Here is a 22566-nt window from a genome sequence, read left to right on the forward strand (position 1 = left end):
CTTAGGCTGCTATGCTAAGCTAAAAAGTGTCAGTGAGGTTAAATAAACTCACATAATAGGAAGACGAAGCAAATGATCTTGACAATTTATAGACGACAGAGACAAATGGATAATTTGATGTGATTAATATCGATTTTTTATTTTCAAATCTCATTTTATATCTTGTATGCCACTGAGTGTGATTATAAGCTCTCATGATGAGTTTGACTAAACCCAAGAATATTCCAAGACGAAACTGTCGTGCTTTGTATACATGAGTGTGATAAGATCAGCAGTATAGCATCAAACACGTACTCTTAAAAATAGTGAATATCAGTAGCAGATACAACCCGTTCAGAATTAGCTACAGACTCAGTCTGTTGGTAGAATACCTGGCGAGAGTTTCACCAAGGCCGCTGTGTAAGTCTTTTTCATAACTTGAGATTATCTGTTTAGCTAGCAGAAATAAGAACGATACAGTCTTTCAAAAGACCGCAAGTTAGTATGTAGCTCATAGAGCAACAGTGAGCCAAGCAACCATTCCTTATCTTTCTATATGGCTGAAGTGGTCTTAGAGAACACTGTCACTGTCGAATCGTCTTCAAGACCCGACCTACTCGACCAAAGCTCCATCTTCCTTATCTTGCCGCGCCAGATCACAAGCGATCATATCTCTGGTAAATATAGATCAGAGCTAAAGAGCTGGACAGTCTTTCCCAGCCCTTGCTAGCAACAAGCTATGGCCAGATAAAAAATAAAAGTCAGTCATGTGCTCTCTCTGTCATATGCTATTACTACCTACTTCACGACCACTCCACATAATGCTTGAGAGACATTCGTAAAGTACAGCCTCAATTACGAAACCAACGCCCATTCTCCAGACTCCACTATCCCTTCTCATTACCCCATAGTTTCGTTCGACTTCTCCAGACTGGAGTCCATCCCCCGGCATCGGAGAAGTCTCGCCCAAGTTTCCTCAAAGTACCTCTCACCGACCCGCCACGGTGGATACGCCATTGTGTAATAGCCCAAGGAAACACTAAATAGTTTTTTCTTGTCCTTCCCTTTGTTGCAAGTAATTCAATTCAAAGTAATTAAATTCATGATAGTCGGACTTTGTCGGGACCGGGTATGGATCCTATCCTGTAAAGGTGCCTGGCAAATGACATAACGATAACTAAATTGTACAGGAAAACAACAAATGGTAAACAAGGAGCAAGTTTATAACGTCAAATCCACGGTTTTTTGCCAGTCACTAGACCTCGCTACCATTTCTGTATCCACCATAAAAGAAGAAAAAAATCCCTTCACGCCGGAGTCCACCGTGTCGTATCTCGTTTGTACCTTTTGATGGTATCGTAGAGCAAGATTTTTGTGTACACGCCCCCCCTGGTCTCCAGACAAGCGAGCGGCTCCCATGCGGGGAAAAATAGGTAAATAAAAAATTGCGGAGGTGGGCTTGCTCCAGAAAAAGGGAGAGAGGGAAAAAAGAACGATGACTGCTTCGTTCTTTTCCCCAGATAGGAGTTAGACAACAGCCAGGGGAGTGCGTGGCAGGGCCAAGACCGAGGCCAAACCCGGCCTTCACGGTAAATCGGAATCTTGATACCGCGTCGGCGATAGCAATATCGAAACCGCGGTAGCAGTTCACAGCAATAGTAGACAAGTTGAACAAGAAACTCTCCCGAGACCGCGAAATTTCCCCGAATATTTGTCGATAAAGTCCCACCCAACCTCTTCTTCCGCTTCTGGTTACCTCTACAGCAAGAATTGTACTTTTACCTAATGAAGCAGGAACCGCCTGTCAGCCCAAGGTAGTCCAAAGTGAGAGGCGGGCCAATCGTAGTCTTGGATCGTGGGCCTCAAGGTGTTCATCCTGCTGTACAGGTATCTTGCTGTATCTGCGGGTAAAAGCTCTGGCGTGTGCCAAGAGTACACCCTTGCTATTGTCCTGCACATGTGAATCTCCAGAATAACCTGTATCTTCTGTTTCACTACATTGTCCTCACACAAGATATACAAAACACAGCAGCTAAATATTTATATGTAGCAAATGCAGTCAAGGTATATTAGAAGCTGTCAACAGCATGCTAAAACAAGGATCGTCCAATGCTTTTTGCAGAGACCCAGTCATGATAGGTGTGGTAATAATAAACATCTCCAAACGCCGATTCTTTCCAGGGTCCTATAGGTAATTGACCACTTTCATGAGTTCGTACACAATCCCAACCATTCAAAAGTCTATCTAAGCAGCGTCACGAACAACCTTATCAACAGCCTTTGCAAAGTACTCAACGTTGTTTTCGTTGAGACCAGCCATGCTGATACGACCGTTCTTGGTCATGTAGACGTGGAATTCTTCTCGAAGCTGAAGTACTTGCTTCTCGCTCAAGCCAGTGAAGCTGAACATGCCGATCTGGTCGGTGATGTGGTTCCAGGTACCAGGGGTCTCGAGCTCTTCAAGCTTGGCTCGGAGGACGTCGCGCATGCTGATGATGCGGCCAGACATGGTGCGCAGGTTCTCTTCCCACTCAGCGAAGAGGTCGCGATCGTTGAGAACAGTGCTGACGATACGGGCACCGTACAGAGGAGGGTTGGAGATCTCCGATCGCTGGAGGATAGCCAATTGAGAGCCAATGCGAGTGATTGTGTTTGAAGCCTCAGGAGCGGGAGATGTGACGGCGTGGAAGCAACCGGCACGCTCTCCGTAGAGACCAAAGTTCTTGGCGAAACTCTGAGCAACAACAAGCTCAAAGCCCTGATCGACAAAGTAGCGGATGGCCCATGCATCCTTGACAAGATCGCCAGAGGCAAATCCTTGGTAGGCGGTGTCAAAGAAGGGGAAGTGGTTCTTCTCCTTCATGATTGAAGCAATCTCAGTCCACTGATCTTGCGTAGGGTCGACACCGGTAGGGTTGTGTGCGCATGCGTGAAGCACAAAGACGGAACCCTCGGGAGCGGATTGCAGAGTCTTCTTGAACCCCTCAAAATCGAGACCCTTAGTCTCCTTGTGGAAGTAGGGGTATGTGTCGATCGACATGCCAACATTCTTGAAGATCTGGTGGTGGTTCGCCCATGTGGGATTTGAGAGGTAGACAGTCTGGTTGCCCTTGTAGAACTTGGCAAGGAAAAGAGCTCCCAAGTGCACGGCACCGGTACCAGAGATTGTCTGTAGTGTTGTTGAGCGCTTGTCTTGGATGGCAGAAGAATCGGGGCCAAAGACTAGCTCGGCAGCCTTGGATGTGAAGCTGGCAATACCCGCGATGGGGGCGTACTCGTGGTTGAGCTCAGGGTCGTTTCGGAGGATCTCATCGGCCTACAACAGACGTGGGGTTAGCTCAAATTCCAGGACGAAAGGCATGACCAAAGTCGTGGCGGCGGGGCGGATGGGTTGGGGCAAGCTGTGACGCAGGTTTGCGTAAGAAGGATCTAGATGGCGCATTGTGAAGAGATGATCCCATGACACAAAATTCGCAGAACGGAAAAGGCATGAAGCAGGCCGAGTCCGCAGAGGAATCATCACACATACATGACAACATCTAGAAGTACAATGTGTGTATGTAGCAGTGGAAGGTGTTAGGTAAATGAGAGAAAGGTAATGTCATGAAGTGGAAGCAGACAATAACGTGTAAGGTTGGTTGGTGCAAGATTCATACCTTCTTGACGACGGGCAACACCCAGGGCTTTGCATTCTCGTCTCTGTATGCGCCAATACCCTAACAAGAAACCAGAGGTTAGCAACTCTTCACGACAAAAGATAGATAAATAACTGGACTTACAAGATCAATCTTGTTGGGGCTGTCGTCGGCCTTGTACTCTCGTGCAAGACCAAAGAGAGGATCTTCGGGTGCCTGGGGCACGACTTCGGCAGGGAAATTTGTAGTAGAAACCATTTTGGGCGAGATGTGATGGACGATGGAGTTGAGACGAGAAATGGAGGAAGACGAAGAAGGAACTGGCGGCGTTTTATCACTCGAGCTTGAGCTTGAGATGCTCAGAGACCGAGTCTGACTCTGGCCCTGACGGGGGGTGTTGAGTGACTGTGTCATAGTGGGCTGCGGCCCTGAGGGATTGTCGATTAGGGGGGTAGGAAGAGGAAGAGAGGGGGGGCTTTGGGGTCTTGGAGCGGTCCGATGGCCTGGCTTTAGTGGAACTAGGGGGCGTGTGTCTTGTTGTGGAAGTTGAGTTTTGCGGGTGAGTTAAGGTGAATTGAGGTGAGAGACTCGAGACTTCCTTTGAACCTATCGGCCTGAACCCCTGCGGGAGTGTGCGTCTTTGGGGTAAACAGAAAAGGTACCTAACAGTAACTTTGATCAGTAAGTTACGGTCCGCCGCAAGTCATGTTTGATTGACATGGAAGAAACAGTGAAAAGCCTGTTTTAAGATAATAATAGAAAGGTGGGAATGTGCTGCGAATTGTTTGTCGCGAAGCCGCCTCATTTTTTGTTTCTGGTCTGGGAATGGATAATTGCCCGTGTAAGATGCCAGGCACTTTCTTTCTTTCCCCAGAGCCCAACGGTCTTTTTCCGTGCTATATTCTGTTCCTTATCTCCAGAGGTCAAAGAGACTCGGAACATGGTCCGGCTGGATTCCTCACAAGTAAAGATCCATGAATATCCACTCCAAGGGCCATATGTTGCGTAAACCATATTCTGGCCTGATGCAATTGGCCATGTCCCTAGCATTCAATGCACGCGGGCAAATCAGGCGCTGTTCTTCCGGACCACTGGAGCTCTCGGGGGAAAGGGCGCCCGCCCGGTGCCAAATAGACCTGGAGAACAGAGCTGGAGGTGAAAGGTACCTGGGCTACCTGGGTGCAGGTGGGCTCACCTCACCTCATTGAGTTGAGCGGTGGGCTTTGCCTGTGCTTGTGCCTGTTGATGCCATCGTTGCATGGGACAACACAGGACTTGCTTGTGCTGTTTGGCTTGTGCTTGTGCTTGTGCTTGTACTTGTGTTTGAGGGGGTGCAGGTACTGCTTGTTGACCGAGACTCGAGCTCAAATCAACCCAACAGGGACAGGCTCAACGGACCAAGGGCAGCAGCATAGAGGAAACTTCCTCTTGCGTTTTACTTTGAGAAGATTCAAAACTTACCTTGCAAATAGCTGCCGTTCTTATATGATCTCTGGTAATCCTATAATAAATATACTTGAACAGGCCCTATTGTCTGCAAATAGAGCCTTTGTGGTGCAGAAATAGAAAGTGAGTGAGCCGCCTTGTGATAATCGAACTTGTTGGCGCAGAACGAAGCGAGCAGTTGATAGAGAGTTCGTGCACGCAGATAGATACTGGTTATAGATAATGGTGAAACCGTTGAAGATAAAGTCGTCAAATTAAGGACAAAGGTATTTACAGTTGCTACATTTCCCTCTATCGAGTTTGCGACAAATCTTTATCTTTTATGTCTGACCCATTACCGAAAATGGCCCGCGAGCTTGTGAAAAAAAGCTTGTGAAGCTCCATCTGGGCTATCACGTCAATGTCGAACTCTCATAATCCATTGCCCACCTTGGTACACCTCGGCTCCTTGCTTGATCCAACGTCACGCGCTGGCCGGCTATAGTAGGTGCTGGCCGGTCATTTTCACCTTTCACCGAGGTATGTGCCTTTTCGTAACAGAATTTCAAGTTCTTATGCTTTACCTTGGCATGGTTCCAAGACGGGCAAGCTGACGTAGTGTTTCGTCGGTTCGTAATTGATCCCATGTCCAGTTCCATGGCGAATCAACTTTTGAAACTGAGAACAGACACCAGTTATGGTGTGATGTGTGGTCCCTCTGATCAGTTGGGTTTTTGAATCTGATCTACATCTCATATCATGCCACAAATATCTTTAATAGCTGCCCGTTCAGGTACCGTGAAATCACATACCATGTACCGTAACGTAACTTTTTAGATCCAGTCTCTTTCTAATCTACATTTCGAATTCTCTCTAGTTCTTCCCCAAACCCCCCTCCCCTATCGTGACCCCAATAGATCCAATCCTAAAGATACTTGCCCTATTCCCCAGAAAGAAAAAAGAACCCAAACCAATTCTTCCAGACCCTTTCGATTCACTTCCCCTGTACGCCCCCATTGTAGGATACATGCATCGTGTCTTTAGCCCCGTCACGGGGAACTAAAAAATCTTAGACAAACATCACGGGGCCTCAGAATGCACGGTTGGGTAATAATAGCTGGCCCACCTCCGAATTCGCCCGCCGAGAAGACGTAGCATTATGGATTTGATTTGTCGTATGACAGTCATGGTTCAGCCAAGATGGATCGTATTCCATGGATGCGATACTCATCTCCCTTTGAATCTACATCCTAATCTCAAATTTAAGGGTTTAGCTCTGGGCCCGTTTCAGCCGTCTGTATAACTGGGCGCCGAGCGGTCTAACATCGTATGTCTTTATAGGTCGAATGTTTAATCTGATCCGCCCTGACGATACAGCCCAAGGCTGAACAACCGTGTGTATGAAATGTCACAATCGGGATTGTAAGTGTGAGATAATACTTGATTTATATTCCAGGACAATGGGCGCATGCACAAATGCTTGTCCATTTTAGATCACAACGGATACTGATACAGAGCCTCTCACCTCGTTCCTCTGCCTTTCCTCCTCTCACTGCCCTGCGTATAAGGCGTTGTGGTACGCAAACTATGTTCTAAGAGCACCTAGGTAGTCATAGATACCCTTTGCTAGCCCCTTTTACTCTTGAATTGAAGGTGTACATTGCCTTGTCTAATCGATCGACCTAGACATTCGTTTCACTCTAAAATACACCCTCTTCTTATCGTTGCCTCAGAATATAAGGTCCCAAACGACAAGAAACGCGCAAAGTCCACCTGCTGCGAAGAAAGTATACTTAGCTGGACTAGCCCGTTGCGTCGCCTTTTTGAGTTCCTTGTTACCACCGCCAACGTTTTCTGTTGTCGAAAATGAGTCTGACACTAGTTGTTCGATATGAGCTGATTGTGTTGCGAGATTGTTTACAAGCAGCGATTGTAGCTCGGATATCTCTAGTAATGACTTCTCAGCAGTCCTGTGAAGCAAGGGTTAGTTTGCAATTTCTGTAAGACGGTTTATTTCCCCATGGGGTGGCAGTTGCGCTGGGAGCTCTAGTGCACAAACAACCCAGCAAGGGTGTATGGATTGACATTGAAAGATGCATAGATACGTACCTGACTTTGTCCAAGCTACTCTCGAAATGCTTCATCATATCTTGGTTCCCTTCCTCAAACATCTGGATCTGCTCTTCTGTGAGACCTTGGCTCGGGAACTGCCCGTCGTCGGACATAGGGATCTGCCCTGCAGGGGCTGTTTGCGAAAGTCTTCGGGCAGAAGGAGGAAATTCCGCAAAGTCTCCAGCAATGCCAGCTCTCGAAAGCATACTGCGGCTCTTTTCCATCTCTCGCATCAGGCGTGCTTCCATCATGTCCTGTTGCGTTCGGCAGCATGATTCTAGTCGTTGCCGTAAGAACCAGAGAATGCCATCCCGGTGGATGCCTACATCTCGCGCTTTCGCATCTGCTTCCTCGTGCTCCTTTGTTTTGCTACTAACCATGCCGCCAGAAGCCCACGAACCCAAAGCGCCTAGACCTCCCACGTATTTCTTTCGAATCATAGCTGTTTCGGTTTCCCGCCGTAATTGCTCGGCCTCGTCAAGAGCTCGAATGCCAGCATTCAGTTCTCGAATCATCTGTTTCGCATTGGCATCGACTTCTTCTCTGTCTCGGTCCGAGAGTACACGGGCTTGGCCTTGTGCGGCTCGGCTATTCGTCTTTCGTGGTTGCGCAGTCGAGAGGTAGGCTTGTCTAACATCTTGGAGTTCTCGATGAAGGCTGGTGATATGCGAATTCTACGGAAGCTGATTAGCTTGGGGAGCGCGTCGCAATGGATGTAAAGCACTGACAATCCGATACGCCTCTTTCAGAAAACCATCTATGGCATCCAGGCTGACACGTTTTTTCGTTTCCGGCGCATTGCGCTCCCTGAGGAGCTCGTTGAAGGTGACTGTGATATTCATGGTGTCCAGCGAATCGATATTAAGGTAGGAGAATCGTCGCATAAAAAGTCAAAAACTAAGAAGGATCAACCTCAGTAAGTGGTAGTATCACCCTTAAGTTTTGCGTGTTTGCTTGGCTTGGCAAACGGTCATACTCAATGTGAGGATTAAAGGTTGTAGACACCATGGCTGTATCGTAGCTCTGAGCTCTGACGCACATTGACAAGCCACATGGCTTAGTCATCTGGTGGAGGTCGAATACCGAACAGTCGAATTCTTGCCTTCCATGTTTATGATGCAACCTCTTTAATCTTGTATTTCTAATAATGGCCAATTACGAACCAAAGATATTGGCATCCGCTTGTTTCTCCACTTGGTAAAATCCTCTATCGCAACAATTCCTGCTCATAATGTACAGCTTCAGGCTATTTACTTTATCTTTCACTCTGGCTTTGACTTGAGGCAGTTGATCTGCTATTGGTGGTGATGCCATATATATCCAGGTCCTGAACGTTCTAATTCTCGGTTGACGAAAGCTAGACATAGTTTACCAACGCCCCGGCCTGACCGTTCCTATTCAACATGAATCCGATTGCGGACCGGACCGGACCGGGACTCGGTATGAAGTGGGGATCGTCGGGTCCGTGAGTCCAGATTCGGCCGGTTTCACGGAAATAGAAATCTCGAAGTGTCGGGAATAATGATCTATGGAGAACGTTCTCCGATTCCGCGGGTAGATCAAGGATTAAAAGACTTGACTGCCGCTTCTTTTTTATTTTCCACGTCATGATTGTTGTTATCTCTTGATCCTTCCTCAGAAAAGATGGCAGAGAAAGACGAAAACCGGCCTTCGCCCGACTACTCGGGCTCTCACAGACACGACATCGACGCTATCAGTGTACAGAGCAGCCTATCTGACGCCCCAACTGCTCGAGATACAACTTCTGAAAAGCTTGGCGAATCTATGAACAATGGAATCTCGGCTCAAGTTGACGAAGGGATTTTGGGTGACCCTGAGAACATGACCAGAGTCTCCAGCGGACCAGCATACAGTACTTTCTCTAATAACACCAAACGATGGATCTTGGCCTTGGTCACTGCCGCTAGTTTCGTCTCTCCTATGACTGCCAATATCTATTTCCCTGCGCTGAACCCAATTGCCGACGACCTGAACATCTCCATTTCACTCATCAACCTCACCTTGACATCTTATATGATCTTTCAGGGGCTATCCCCTACCATATTTGGTGATTTTGGTGACATGGCAGGACGTCGGCCAGCTTACATCGTCGCCTTTTCTATCTACATAGGCGCCAACATAGGGCTGGCCCTGCAGCGGAACTTTGTTGCACTCTTGATCTTACGGTGTGTCCAAAGCGCTGGCAGTAGTGGCACCCTGGCTCTCGGTTACGCTGTTGTGGCCGACATCTCATCAACAGGCGAGAGAGGAAAATATATGGGGATTGTCGGAGCAGGAATTAATATCGGCCCTGCTCTTGGCCCCTTGCTTGGAGGTATATTGAGTCAATACCTAGGATGGCCTGCCATCTTTTGGTTTTGCGCCATCTTCTCTGCTGCCTGGATGATCCCTTTCATCCTCTCCGCCCCCGAGACATGCCGCAACGTCGTTGGAAACGGGTCAATAGCGCCCCAGAAATGGAACAGAACACTACTCGACATCTACAGCCATAGAGGGGATGTTCCAGACCAAAATGTCCCGAAACGAAAGCTCAAGTTTCCAAACCCCTTGAAGACGTTGTATATCGTCTTCGATAAGGAGATGGCCATTATCCTATGCATTAACGCAATCATCTATGTGGCTTTCATCCTGACGGCGGCGACTTTGTCGACGCTTTTCAAAGAGATTTATGGGTATAATGACCTTCAGGTTGGTCTTTGCTATTTGCCCTATGGTTTTGGTTGTGCCTTTGCTGTTGTTGCTCAAGGGCGAGTCTTGGACTGGAACTATCGACGAATTGCGAAAGCGATTGGTTTTACTATTGACAGAAAACGAGGAAACGACCTGGCAAAGTTCCCAATCGAAACAGCACGAATCCAGGCTATATATCCTATACTGCTTGCTGGCATTGTCACACTCATCGGGTATGGCTGGGCTCTGCAAGTCGAGACTAGCGTTGCTGTTCCACTTGTTCTAGTATTCCTCATTGGCATGTTCGTACCAACTTCTTTCAGTGTTCTCAATACTCTGATTGTCGACCTAAACCCCAATGCACCCGCTACAGCAACTGCTGCCAATAATCTTGTACGTTGCATGTTTGGAGCTGCGTCTACTGCGGCTATTGATCATATGATCGAGGGAATGGGAAGAGGTTGGTGCTTCACATTCCTTGCGTTACTGAACCTAGCTATGATTCCACTCCTGAGACTCGTCGATAAAAGAGGTATGGGATGGAGAGCCGCAAAAGCCAAGCGAGAAGCATTGAGGGCAACATAAAAGTGTTTTGAGTTCATAGAATTCTCTCATCATTTTATCGTATTAATAGTTATCACTTATAGAGCTGCGACAGCATGTTCCAAAGGTTCTCTCTGCGCCTCCCACATAAGCCAATCGGATCGTGTTGTTCTATATGTTGTTAGTTCTATCATTGATGTATAAAGTTAGATATCCTTACGGTAATAAGCCCATGGCATTGATCTTCCAAATTCCCACGCCCAGTGCAACAAGCTGGCAGACGACGTACACAAACTTGACCTGTAGCAACTGGGATGAAAGAGACTGAGATGACTGAAAACGTTCAAATGCCTGATTCGTGTTCATGAGACCCATCAGAGGGTTCTTGAAAGCCATGAAAACCATCATGATACTGAAGATCTGGAGTGAGTTGCCCGACATGTACATCATGATGGCGGTCATGGGCAGACCCTTGACAGGAGCCAGTGCGACTTCCCAAGCCTTCTTGAGCTTCAGGGTATCCATCTCTTCGACGGTCGGGGGCTTTCGTGGCTGGACTTTGGCGGCATCTTTGTTCTTCTATATATCGCATTAGTCGGCTAGACTATTTGATCGCGCGATCAGACTGTGCTGACCTTGGAGTTGGTGACGGCTGTTCCGGAGCTGTAACCTGGGGGGTCCTGAATGCCAGACTGTTTAGCCTTGGCTGCGGGAGCGTGCTCGAGCTGGGAAACCCAAAGGGGGGAGTTATGGGAGGCGGTCATGTTGTATCACTTCGGAGTCCGTATATTCGCGATTGTTCGAGTTATCGTTGATTGAGCGCAAAGGCAAATGCGATGTAGAACACAGCTCGAGGAGGCGACGTTGACGTTGGTTGATTGGATTAGGTTAATGGTTGGGTGGTCCACATGTGCTGTGGCCTTTGACATGTGGCGTAATTGTGGCAGCTGTAATTTCGGGTTAATTGCAACGCTCTATCTTATCAGTACCTTTTTGGCTTACATTACTCGGGGGTCTCAAGATCCCCTTTCCACTCCCCGACGACGCCGGTTCACGAAGCGAAACGACCCAAGTACGACCTCGGCAGACGTCGCAAACCGTTCTCGAGAAATACAGCGCGTTCCTCGTTTCTTCGAATCTCAGAGAAGCCCCGTAGCGATAACGAACGATTGAGAAAAGACACCACATCCCTAGCGACCTGTAACTGTACCTCCCGTACCTACTGTAGGCATTGGCCTACATGTGACCATCCCCTCCCATTTACCATCCGCCATCCACCCTCTACAACTGTTTACGCTGGGCAACGCAGCCCGCCCAATTAGGTTGGGAGTATCAGACGATTTTACAGTTGCGAATCTTGGAATAACTCAGAAGTGAGGGCCTGTTCTGGAATAGGGCCACCATCCCGTTCAAGGTTACCGAAACCCAGTTCCGTCGCATTATTTGGAATACAAGTACAACACCATGTCGAGCGCCGCCGGTGGAGGGGACTCCAAATTGTTTGCTCGAGTAAGCCTTCCTGTTCTTCTATCATGTCTCAGCCTCGTAGGACCTGAGGTCTTATAAGTTCTTGGTCTTCCACTACACCGAAACTACTTTCTGGTCTCTGCTGGTTGTCCTCGTCTGCTTTTGCGCGGACTTTGACGTTGTCAAGGGCGTTTTAATTGCGTTTTAATTGAGTTTCCGCCTCAATGTCAATGTCAATAGTCCGCTGTGTAGCGACGCGAACGATACGATACCATGTCCGCTATGTTCCTTGCATACATGCCCCCCAAGTCGATTTATGATGGCCCGAGACTAAATAACAAACAGGGCAAAGTTGCTGAGCTGCGTCTCGAGCTAAACAGTGGAGGAAAGAAAGATAAAAATTATGCGGGCAAGAAGATCGCACTCAAGAAGATTGTCGCAAACATGACCATGAGCAATAACGACATGGTGGCCTTGTTCCCCGACATTATTGGGTGCATGGGCATCCAGAGTCTGGAAATCAAGAAGATGTAAGACAGTTGGTTTCCATCAAATCTGCGTCGTTGCTAATTCATGATAGGTGTTTCTTGTTTCTGGTCAACTACGCTAGGATGAGGCCTGAGATTGCTGTTAAGGCAATCCCCGTTTTGCAACATGTGAGTTCGCCCCATCTCCGTCAGCGGCAGCAGTGGCTAACATCAACATAGGACATGGAAGATCACAACCCTTTGGTGCGAGCGTTGGCTCTCAGGACAATGTCTTATATCCATGTTAGAGAATTCGTCGAGGCTACTGTACCAATAGTCAAGCACATGCTGAAAGATGGCGACCCTTATGTGCGAAAAACGGCTGCATTCTGCGTAGCGAAGCTCTACGACCACGATCGAAACATGGTAGAGAGCTCCGACCTCATTGATCGGCTAAACTCACTTCTAAGGGATGATAACCCTACCGTTGTTGCGAGTGCTTTGGCTGGTCTAATGGATATCTGGGAGCGCAGCGATGCCATCAAACTCACCATTGACTATAGCAATGCTTCCAAAATGGTGGCTATCCTTCCCGACTGCTCCGAGTAAGACAAGCCACAATATTCAAGGGACTATCGCTAATCTTGTGTCAACAGATGGGGTCAGACATATATTCTAGAGGCTCTCATGTCCTATGTACCACAAGAATCCGGAGAGGCGGTACTCCTGGCGGAGCGGATATCACCGCGATTGTCGCATTCTAATTCGTCCGTCGTGTTGACCTGCATTCGGGTGATTCTGTATCTGATGAACTATATTGCCGATCAGAAGCAGATCTCGGCCTTGTGCAGAAAGCTCTCACCACCTCTTGTCACACTTCTCGCAAAGGGTCCCGAGGTACAATACCTTGCCCTCCGAAACGCTTTGTTGATTCTTCAGCGACGACCAGAAGTGCTGCGAAACGATATCCGCGTCTTTTTCTGTAAATACAATGATCCCATCTACGTCAAGGTCACAAAGCTGGAGCTCATCTTCATGCTTGCTACAGAGGATAATATTGATGAGGTATTGACGGAACTGCGAGAGTATGCTACTGAAATCGACGTTCACTTTGTGCGCAAGGCGGTGCGCGCCATTGGTAAGCTGGCGATCAAGATTGAACCAGCGGCACGACGGTGCATCAACCTACTTCTCGAGCTTGTGGCAACCAAGATCACATACATCGTGCAGGAAGCCACGGTTGTTATCCGAAACATCTTCCGAAAATACCCCAACCAATACGAATCCATCATCAGCACTTTGTGCGAGCACCTCGATTCTTTGGATGAGCCCGAAGCCAAGGCAGCAATGGTTTGGGTCATTGGTCAGTACGCAGACCGAATAGAGAACAGCGATGCTTTGTTGGAAGACTTCTTGTACTCATTTGCGGAGGAGCCTGTCGAGGTCCAACTTGCTTTGCTCACTGCCACGGTAAAGCTCTTCATTCAGCGACCTACCAAGGGACAGGAGTTGGTCCCGAAGGTGCTGAAGTGGGCGACAGAGGAGACCGACAACCCCGATCTTCGAGATAGAGCTTATATGTACTGGCGTCTCTTGTCGACAGACATGAATGCAGCCAGACAAATCGTCATGGGAGAAAAACCAGCTATCACAGCCGAGTCGGAGAGACTCGACTCGGCTACACTAGAGGAGATGTGCCTGAACGTGGGAACACTAGCGACGGTCTATCTGAAGCCGGTGCAGACTGTCTTTAGATCTGCCCGACCACGCAAACTCCAAGACTCCCCGGCGTTGCAGAAGCAAAATCTTCTTGTTGCCGGAGACAGCCAGAAGAGCATCAGCATGTTTGGTAACGCTGGAGCAGCGACGGATATCGACCCAAGGAGCCGAAACCCAATGTCGGGTGATGGTCAAGGGAACATCGCACAGGCAGTCAGTGACGCTGATGCCTACTTCTCAGGCATTGGAACGCAGCAGATGACGCCGATGCATGGTGATCAAGGAGACGATGTCTTTGGAGGAGGTAATGGCCACTCGACGGGATACGTGGTGAGCGCGCATGCGCCTCAAGCCGTTCTTCAGCCAACGCAAGGTGCTGGCAGCAACGGTGATTTGTTAATGCTATAAGCGGTATCTGTATATACTAGTAATGGGAAATATAGTTGAAGACCAGGCAGTTACGAGTCACTTGAGAAGAGACAGTTTTGTATGTATGTTAGCTCATTGAGACGCACCCTAGTCAACGTAGCACCCAAACTATCTGTTACTAATGCCTCCCCATTTCCCCATCTCAAGAGCATTCTCGACTTTGAGACAATGGATCCGCGGGGGTTTCCCGGAGAGCGGCGTAGGCTACATTCGGTTTGGCTTGGGAACCTTAATTCAGATACCCAGCTGGGGCGAAGCACATTAGAGTCATCGAGTCGAATGTCAGATGTATCTATCCAAAGCTACCGAGAGGTCACATTTGACTGGGGGGTTTTATAGGGCAAAGTCTCGAATACCAGGTTGAGCTAGATCCAGGCTTGGCTGCTTGGTCTGGATCTGTCTGGTCTGTGAAAAGAGTAGAAAAAAGACAGAGGGTAAAGTGAGAGGCAAAAGAATTGATGATTGATACTTTAGTGAATTCAGCCCTCGTAAATATCTAGATAGCCTGAAGTCAGCCAGAAGGGGCTTTTTGTTTTTGGCAGTGCTCGAATGTTCCTTCGATGAGCTGTCGAATATTCATGCAAGTGAGCGAGTCGGCTTTCCCATTCAATGCGGACCATGCACAACGCGGGCTTCTCGACCGTTTCGAGTATCTTGCATGTGTTGTCGAATAAAGGGAACTTTCGTTGACTTCAGGGACCACCTCAAGTTTACGGGTCTTGAGGACGTATGCAAGTCAAGGACCCCTACATACGTATGTTAGATTGTCGAATTTTAAGAACACAAAGTCTTCATCAAAGTATGCATCGGCAATTGTTGCTTCCTGTTGGACATGGCTTTTCGTGTAAGCTCGGTAACAGTGTTAGCATCAAGTTCAAGGGCCAGACAAGATACTGTGTGCATGTAAATGAGCTCCAAGAGCAGACACAACAAGTGAGTTTCTATCATTTCGAGACCTTGATCATAAGGACTTCACCTGAGTTTGCCGAGAATAATATTTGAAAAATGCCCATCGAAACAAGGTGCAAGTCAAATCTCTCTTTGGCACAAAAGATGGTGATGAACTGTGAACTCAATGGCGCTGCTTTGCGTCTGGGGCTAAGCAAGCGGCGCAGCAGCGGCGGCTACAGTGGGCCGCAACCTTCTGTTTTTTAGTGGCTTCCACCTAGGTGGGCTACCTGCCCGAGTAGGCACCCGCTGTAAGTTCCATCGTTGTTACCTTCCGTTTTGCCAGCGAACTTAACCGAACGGAAGGCACCTGCCCCGACGTTGGCCCTGCATTTACCAGATCGATTCTGATAGGTATCGTGGGAGCTGAAATAAATCACTCGCTTTGTGGCTGTTGGGGCAGGTGAGGATGTTCGTTCATTTGTTTCTAACCTTCGTATTAGCCCAGGTCCCAAGTTTTCTGCCACCTTCTTAGCCCGCTATCGTTGAATCTTACAGCAAGAGCAAACCTTCCCTTGGCTCGAAAAAAGGCCTTTCTATCGATTGATATTGGTCGAGTCAACATTTCTGACGATTGTTTTCCATACCTATTCACGACAGAAATTCTTCAATCAAGTATACTGTCTGCTCTGATTCATCTTTGCTATCGATTAATATTCAGTCCAATTCATTTACTGCTCGACTCGTTCATTTGATTCATTGATCGTGTGAGTGCCAAGCAGTAGACGGATCACGGCGACCTGTATTTATTAGTGTCGTCACCTCCCACCTGGAACTTACCGTGTTCAGCTATCTTGGCTTTTTGCTTTCTCTGATTGAAGATTTTCGTCAGCAAACACTCTCTAACGGTCTTCTCATCACTATCTCCATGTGCCTAGAAACTCGGCATCGTTGAATTGATCGACAAGACTATCAGCAAGCGGCGCGGCCCCTGCCCTTCACTGTCTCGTCATTGTCACTTTATTGTTTTCCAAGCCTGAACACCAAGGGAGCCGCCTGGCCCGGCCACTCCAGTCAAGCCAAGCGCCCCCCTCTCCCCTCGTTCCCTGTCAGGCAAAGCGTTAAGCGACTCCAGGTTCAACGCTGCAGCCGCTGGCCGACTGGGCTTCTTGGCTGCTTTGTTTTGCTTTGTCTTGCGCTGCTTGTCTGTTCGATTCCTTGATAGACAGTTTGCTTACCGTTTGGCTTGCTTGGCTCACCTATGGTAGACGACTTGCTCACTGCTCTTCAATCAACCCCCAGCACTTGCAGTGATTCATCACTGCAACGTACCGCAAGCTGTGCTGCCCCTGCTGTCGCGCTGTGCTTAATGTCTGAGCGCTTTATCTGAGTGGACACGACTCCGGCCATTCACTGCCCCACCCCCGGCCTTGCGGTCCCCCGGCCTGGGCGATCCATCCTTACTACCATCGTCCCAGTGAACTTGACGTCTTTCACTTTTACTCCCGATACCTAGCAACGCTACGGATACTGACCACATTCATCCACATCGCTATCCACATCCACATCCGCATCCTTTATCCGCCATCCTCGACTTTCGATCGCGAACCTTACCCCCGAATCGCATTATCCACCCAAGAATCACTCGTTTACGTTTCATTTACCGTCGCGTTCTTGCGTCCATTGCGTGGTGTGACCTCAAATCATATCCATAATCGCGCCTCTAGCACCCTTCATCCAGTATGTCGGCTCCAGCGGACTCCACCATGAGCGGTGGTAACGCTGCGCCAGTTGAAACTTCGCGGCTCGAACAGCCTAACGATGCTGTAGCCATGGAAAACATTACCAAGCCCTCCGAGCAGAAGCCTGCCGATCACGAGCGCGAGTCTGCCGATGAGACGAGCGCAGCTGAGCCAACACCCCCGACCAACGTGCCAGCACCATCCAAGACCACCGATCAACCTACCACCGCAGCACCAGCTTCACCAAAGGGCAAGGAAAAGGAGACGGCACCTCCACCCCCGACCAAGCAAGACTCGAATCTGGGTATAGGACCTGCCGTAGATGATATTCGCGAGATCTCAGGGGGCTCTTCAGATGGACCCGTCTGTACTATTACGCTTCTCCTTACTTCAGGAAGCCGACATCCGTACAAGATTGACGCCAAATACCTGTGCCGGAGGAACGTGGATATTCCAGATCAGACAGAGGGCGGCCTTCCGGACCCGTTTAGTATCAGCATTTACACCCTCAAGGAATTAATATTGAGAGAATGGAGGAGCGATTGGGAAGCCAAGCCCAACAGTCCTAGCAGCATCAGACTGATTCATTTTGGAAAACTATTAGACGATAAGGAACAGTTGAAGAGTAAGGCACACCGTAAATCTGAGACATTATATTCTCATTTGCTGACCGCCAAACAGAATACCAGCTTTCGACTGAGAGCCCCAATGTGGTGCACATGAGCATTCGGCCGCAAGACCTTGATGAGGAGGAGCCTAAGAGTGGAAGCAAGAATCTTTCATCGGGTAGTGGCGACGGCCAACGTTCCCGAGGTGGAGGCTGCTGCGTCGTCTTGTAACGAGCGACAGCCCTTATGGGGTCTGGCCATTGTCGAGCTGATCAAGTTCGATTATTGTTCTCACCGGAAGAAACTCGCTATTGCTTTGTTCATCCTCTCCTGGTTGCTGTAGGTTGAAGAGAAAATCACCCCCAGCAACCAGAAAGCCTTCAAGTCGAGATGGTGAGCAGCGGGACGTTGCCCGTGCACTCTTTAATCAATTTCTTGGTCTATTCTTTTTGCAACCGCTCAGCAGAAGCGAAACATGGTTCTGACGGGCGGAGACGGGGTTAATGGAGTTTACATTGGCGTATTATTGTGTGCTTGAATCATGGTTTTGTTATATTTGATTTATCAACTTCTTTTCAATCGGCATGTTGCCGGCAGCGTCCTCAATTAACGCATTTCTGGCAATATAGAGCTTATTCCTGTAGCGGTATAAACAGAATGGATCACAATTAATGATTCTTTTCATGAGGGTGCCTGTTGGCGGTCTTTCACGTTCTTGGTCTTGTCTAAATGTAGGAAACCATGGGTGTACAGAGCGACAGCTGAAGCCTCTTCCTTCTCTCCATTGTAAATAAACTGCTGTTTACTGGATCTTGAGCTTCTTCTCCATCTCGTCATGGAATCCAGCCACGGCCCTTGTCTCATCGCCCTTGAAAACATCCTCCCAGGTAATAGTAGTATCGCGGCCCCTAAGAATTTCCTCATGGACGCTGGGCAGACCGCCGCCGAGAGCCATGGGCCGCCACTCGCCGTTCTGGACGATCTTGAGCTCCATACCACGACGGATGGGCTCGGCCATGCCGTATGTTCGTCGAAGGGTCTCCATCTTGAGAGACTCCTGGGTGGCCTCCCAGTTCTTCAGTCGAGCTTCAAGAGGGTGGGCAGAAGCAGGTGTGGTCTTGGAGTCGAAGGGAGATGCGCCGACACCATGGCGGAGAGTATCGTGGATGCCTGGGGCGGAGGGGGCGGAGGATGTGTGGGAGATGTGAGTGTAGGACTGGACGTTGGAGTTGCCAGGGACGATGCGCATTGCTTGAGACTGGGGAGGGCACGAGTTAGCTCTCATGACATTGAAGGTGGGTGAATGGAGGGATGCTGTTTACCATATTGGCGAATGTGATTGTTGGTTCTTGTGGAGAGAAGTCGATACACGTCGCTAGAATACGATCGATGTGTTATTCGCGGTCGATTTGGTGGTGGGAATGCGGGCGACGTTGATGGATGACTTGTATATTTGGTGGTTGATGATGAAAGCTCCAGCTCCAGCTTAAGGTCAAGGTCAAGGCAGCCTTGCGCTGGCGTTGCGTTGACTTCCTTCCAATTAGGTGAACGGTACGTACCTTTTTCTCCGGGGAGCCAGCTGCAGGTCCGCCAATGCTTAGACCCACGCAGAATTACCTGGTACCGTCACTCACTTAGTGATTCCGACTTCGCTTTTAAGACGATATATCTTTATTTATTCATCGTAAATGATGCTTTGTTCTTTACTCAAAAATAATCGATTGACATCATGAGACCTCTTACAAGTTGTCCTCCGATCATTCGGATCGCCAATGGCACTTTCTATCGCCATCACCCAAACACTACTACTACATCATTGCGGCCAAATCCACCTCTTTTTAGTGACTTGAATTTCGAGCTGCCTTCTACATCAAACTCGCCTCGGAATTGGTGTATCGTTGGACCATCGCTATCAGGAAAGACTACATTCCTACAGGCTTTGAAAGGAAGATATCTTTGCGACCCACCCATCGCAAGATCCTATCCATACCTTTCTTCTGAGAACGTTCCTAAACGGTTACGCACGCCGCAAAAGGCGATTCAGTATGTGGGTTTCGATGCAGAACAAACTGGTGGCGGCTTAGGCAGTAGTGTTGCCACAAGTGCGTACTTGTCGGCGAGGTATGAGTCGAGACGTGAGATTACAGACTTTTCTCTCAGGGACTTTCTTCTAGGAAACACAGAGCTTAATCCTATGAAGACGGAACAAGGCGATGACGATGCTTCCATACCACTTGGCCTACTGTCCCGAGTTATTAAGGATTTAAAGTTGGAGAACCTTCTTGATCTGCCTGTCTCGTTTCTTAGCAATGGCCAAGGTCGAAGAGCACGTATTGCTCGTGCTCTTCTGACGAAGCCGGAAGTTCTATTACTCGACGAGCCTTTTATGGGACTGGATCCTCCTACAGTCTCTGGTTTAAGTCCTCTGCTATATTCACTATCTGAAAAGGCAAGTCCTCGTCTCGTTCTAAGCGCGAGACCGCAGGACCCCGTGCCTGACTGGATTACTCACTTGGTGTATCTGAGAACAGACTGCCAAGTAGGCTCAATGGGCCCCAAGGAGGAGGTCCTTGAAGGTCTGAAGAAATATGTACATGGTGTTCGCAAAGGAGGTCTTGTTGAGGACGAGAAACTTCCATTGCACTCGCTTGTCGACATTGGCCGTGTGCTACCCTCAGCTGCTTCTACGGAAGGCTCAGGTCATACAGAGCAATCATCGTTCAAGGAGCTAGAACCAAGTAAGCCTGGTGCTGAGCCTCTCGTTGAGATGGATGGCTGCAGGGTTCAGTATCGTGGAAAGGTTGCCCTTGGTAACTGGGCACAGCAAACTGCTGATGGTTCCAAAGATGGCTTGATTTGGACGGTTCGACGTGGCGAGCGGTGGGGTGTTTTCGGTCCCAACGGGTCAGGCAAGACGACGATAGTCTCACTGCTCTGCTCTGATCACCCTCAATCTTACTCCCTCCCCATCAAGTTATTCGGACGATCTCGTCTTCCAGAACCTGGCTCTAGTCAACGGCCGCTCACTTTCTGGGATATCCAATCACGAATCGGACACTCTAGTCCCGAGGTTCATCAGCATATGCCTCGAAGCCTGACTATTCGTCAGACTATCGAGAATGCATGGTCGGAAACGTTCCGTGCGAAGCCGAAATTAAATGACGCTGCTAAGGAAAAGGTCGAGGCGGCTCTCCGATGGTTTGCGCCTGAGCTACATCCAGCTTATTCTTCATCGTCGCACGAGAACCTCTCGTGGGCGGATGATTACATGTTTGGTGGTCTCTCATTCAGTGCACAGCGTATCGCGCTTTTTATCCGCTCCATGATCAAGAGTCCAGATGTCGTGGTCCTCGATGAGGCCTTCAGTGGCATGGATGATGCAGTGCGGGACAAGTGCACACTGTTCCTCGAACAAGGCGAATCTAGGACATACCGTGGCGAAGATATCGTTGAGAGTGACGCATCAAAGTCTGGTCAGGTCAAAATCACTGGTCTTTCTGACGAGCAGGCGCTGATTTGCATTGCCCATGTTAAGGAGGAAGTGCCGGACTGTGTGAGGGAGTGGTTATGTCTTCCTGAGGCTAATACGGGAAGTCCAGCGAGGTTTGGAAGATTGGATGGCCCATTGAGAACCGATGAGAAGAGATGGCATGAGGTATGGGGTTTTTAACGAATATCTACTAGATGGCAGTGTGTGACTGTATAAATGTGAAGCACACCGTGAAGTTGAAGGTGATTCATGTCATGGAATAGTTGATTATAACGAAAAAAGACAACTTTTAAATACAAAAAATAAGATGAACCATTTCCTTTATGAAAACATTGAAACAATCGTGTTGAATTTTAGCAGAGTATAGACCTATACAACTTGTCTTGGTTGCTGTTATTGATATCTAGTCTAGGGTGGCCCCGGCAATCGGGTTTATCGCACCATCATCCGCCCGACACCCGTAATCCTGGAATCAACCAACCAGACTGACATGCTACAGTCATCACATGTGCTCACCTTGTCTCTCATACCGATACCTCAACTATCTTCACCGAACTCTCACTTTATAGTGACTTGTTTACTCACATCTTACAAAAATGACTTCTCGGGACGCGAACATTGACGATGAAGACCTCACTGTACACGCATGCTGCGCGCCCATCCAGAACCTAGCTCGACCCGTTGATTTCAGTGAACTACAGTACGTGACACCATAATGTTTGCATCACACAACATCCGGACTAATTTCATATGATGTGTGCAGTGAGGACGAGCGACCTTTCTTTCACTGGCCCATCTTTGGCCCGCTGGTAGTTGAGAATGAAAGCAGTGATGCGCGTGACCATTGCGCCAACGAGAGAAGTACACACATGCATTCACATTCCATCACTGGCAATGATTGTCTTACAGATATGTGGTGTAGCGTTTCTCTCATATCTTCGCCTGTCGGTTTATATGGCCATCGTATCGGTGGCCATCACCCTGTCTTTCCATCTCAAGAGTGAGGCCTCACCGTTAGAACTACGCATGGCAAAGCCACTGGGCACGATATTCTGGGCGCTTTCCGTCATGACACTCTTTGCAGGGATGGCAAATTACATAAGTAAGTGCTTCATGAGAAAGCATGTACTTAATTGTTAATGATTTGGTAGGAACGGTCAACAAGTACAGCAAGCGAGCAGCCATTGTACAGATTGGTTGGAAGACACATGCAGTAAGCTTGTCGTACACCCATAATTCAAGCAGCCATCTACTAAACTGTAACGTTTAGGTATTCAGTCTCACGGCAGTATCAATCATAGGAACATGTATCATCCTGATGGTTGTCGCCAAGGTCCGGGACTCATCGTCCAATTCTTAACATAGACGTAT

The 22566-nt window shown here is 48.5% G+C and overlaps 10 protein-coding genes across 10 annotated transcripts; 5 read left to right on the forward strand and 5 right to left on the reverse strand.

The window, feature by feature from the left end:
* Positions 1 to 2013: 2013 nt before the first annotated feature.
* FGSG_09739 (uncharacterized protein) lies at positions 2014 to 5331 on the reverse strand. Its single transcript, XM_011329660.1, has 4 exons — positions 5076 to 5331; positions 3759 to 4276; positions 3636 to 3695; positions 2014 to 3295 (listed from the first exon to the last, which is right to left on the reverse strand). Exons 2-4 carry the CDS (start codon positions 4026 to 4028, stop codon positions 2225 to 2227), a joined length of 1401 nt encoding a protein of 466 aa, XP_011327962.1. The 5' UTR covers positions 4029 to 4276; positions 5076 to 5331; the 3' UTR covers positions 2014 to 2224.
* FGSG_13632 (uncharacterized protein) lies at positions 4573 to 5698 on the reverse strand (the record flags this gene model as incomplete). The annotated part of the gene is made up of 4 exons (XM_011329661.1): positions 4573 to 4750; positions 4810 to 4853; positions 5076 to 5115; positions 5490 to 5698. 4 exons carry the CDS (start codon positions 5696 to 5698, stop codon positions 4573 to 4575), a joined length of 471 nt encoding a protein of 156 aa, XP_011327963.1.
* Positions 5699 to 6768: 1070 nt separating this feature from the next.
* Positions 6769 to 7993, reverse strand: FGSG_09738 (uncharacterized protein; the record flags this gene model as incomplete). The annotated part of the gene is made up of 3 exons (XM_011329662.1): positions 6769 to 7009; positions 7149 to 7825; positions 7880 to 7993. The coding sequence occupies 3 exons, from the start codon at positions 7991 to 7993 to the stop codon at positions 6769 to 6771; spliced, it is 1032 nt and encodes a 343-aa protein (XP_011327964.1).
* An 802-nt stretch (positions 7994 to 8795) lies between these two features.
* FGSG_09737 (uncharacterized protein) lies at positions 8796 to 10416 on the forward strand (the record flags this gene model as incomplete). Its single annotated transcript, XM_011329663.1, has 2 exons — positions 8796 to 10302; positions 10373 to 10416. The coding sequence occupies 2 exons, from the start codon at positions 8796 to 8798 to the stop codon at positions 10414 to 10416; spliced, it is 1551 nt and encodes a 516-aa protein (XP_011327965.1).
* A 67-nt stretch (positions 10417 to 10483) lies between these two features.
* FGSG_09736 (uncharacterized protein) lies at positions 10484 to 11149 on the reverse strand (the record flags this gene model as incomplete). The annotated part of the gene is made up of 3 exons (XM_011329664.1): positions 10484 to 10556; positions 10606 to 10964; positions 11021 to 11149. 3 exons carry the CDS (start codon positions 11147 to 11149, stop codon positions 10484 to 10486), a joined length of 561 nt encoding a protein of 186 aa, XP_011327966.1.
* A 700-nt stretch (positions 11150 to 11849) lies between these two features.
* On the forward strand, positions 11850 to 14446 carry FGSG_09735 (uncharacterized protein; the record flags this gene model as incomplete). Its single annotated transcript, XM_011329665.1, has 5 exons — positions 11850 to 11894; positions 12198 to 12382; positions 12433 to 12508; positions 12560 to 12924; positions 12976 to 14446. 5 exons carry the CDS (start codon positions 11850 to 11852, stop codon positions 14444 to 14446), a joined length of 2142 nt encoding a protein of 713 aa, XP_011327967.1.
* A 1439-nt stretch (positions 14447 to 15885) lies between these two features.
* FGSG_09734 (uncharacterized protein) lies at positions 15886 to 18861 on the forward strand. Its single transcript, XM_011329666.1, has 2 exons — positions 15886 to 17722; positions 17779 to 18861. The coding sequence occupies exons 1-2, from the start codon at positions 17098 to 17100 to the stop codon at positions 17934 to 17936; spliced, it is 783 nt and encodes a 260-aa protein (XP_011327968.1). The 5' UTR covers positions 15886 to 17097; the 3' UTR covers positions 17937 to 18861.
* On the reverse strand, positions 17866 to 19168 carry FGSG_09733 (uncharacterized protein). The gene is made up of 2 exons (XM_011329667.1): positions 19028 to 19168; positions 17866 to 18963 (listed from the first exon to the last, which is right to left on the reverse strand). The coding sequence occupies exons 1-2, from the start codon at positions 19028 to 19030 to the stop codon at positions 18508 to 18510; spliced, it is 459 nt and encodes a 152-aa protein (XP_011327969.1). The 5' UTR covers positions 19031 to 19168; the 3' UTR covers positions 17866 to 18507.
* A 266-nt stretch (positions 19169 to 19434) lies between these two features.
* FGSG_09732 (uncharacterized protein) lies at positions 19435 to 21659 on the forward strand (the record flags this gene model as incomplete). Its single annotated transcript, XM_011329668.1, has 2 exons — positions 19435 to 21360; positions 21603 to 21659. The coding sequence occupies 2 exons, from the start codon at positions 19435 to 19437 to the stop codon at positions 21657 to 21659; spliced, it is 1983 nt and encodes a 660-aa protein (XP_011327970.1).
* A 132-nt stretch (positions 21660 to 21791) lies between these two features.
* Positions 21792 to 22555, forward strand: FGSG_09731 (uncharacterized protein; the record flags this gene model as incomplete). The annotated part of the gene is made up of 5 exons (XM_011329669.1): positions 21792 to 21895; positions 21959 to 22056; positions 22118 to 22297; positions 22347 to 22408; positions 22466 to 22555. The coding sequence occupies 5 exons, from the start codon at positions 21792 to 21794 to the stop codon at positions 22553 to 22555; spliced, it is 534 nt and encodes a 177-aa protein (XP_011327971.1).
* Between the last annotated feature and the right edge of the window lie 11 nt (positions 22556 to 22566).

Source organism: Fusarium graminearum, chromosome 4 (genome assembly GCF_000240135.3).
Source record: "Fusarium graminearum PH-1 chromosome 4, whole genome shotgun sequence".
Classification (NCBI taxonomy): Eukaryota; Fungi; Ascomycota; class Sordariomycetes; order Hypocreales; family Nectriaceae; genus Fusarium; species Fusarium graminearum.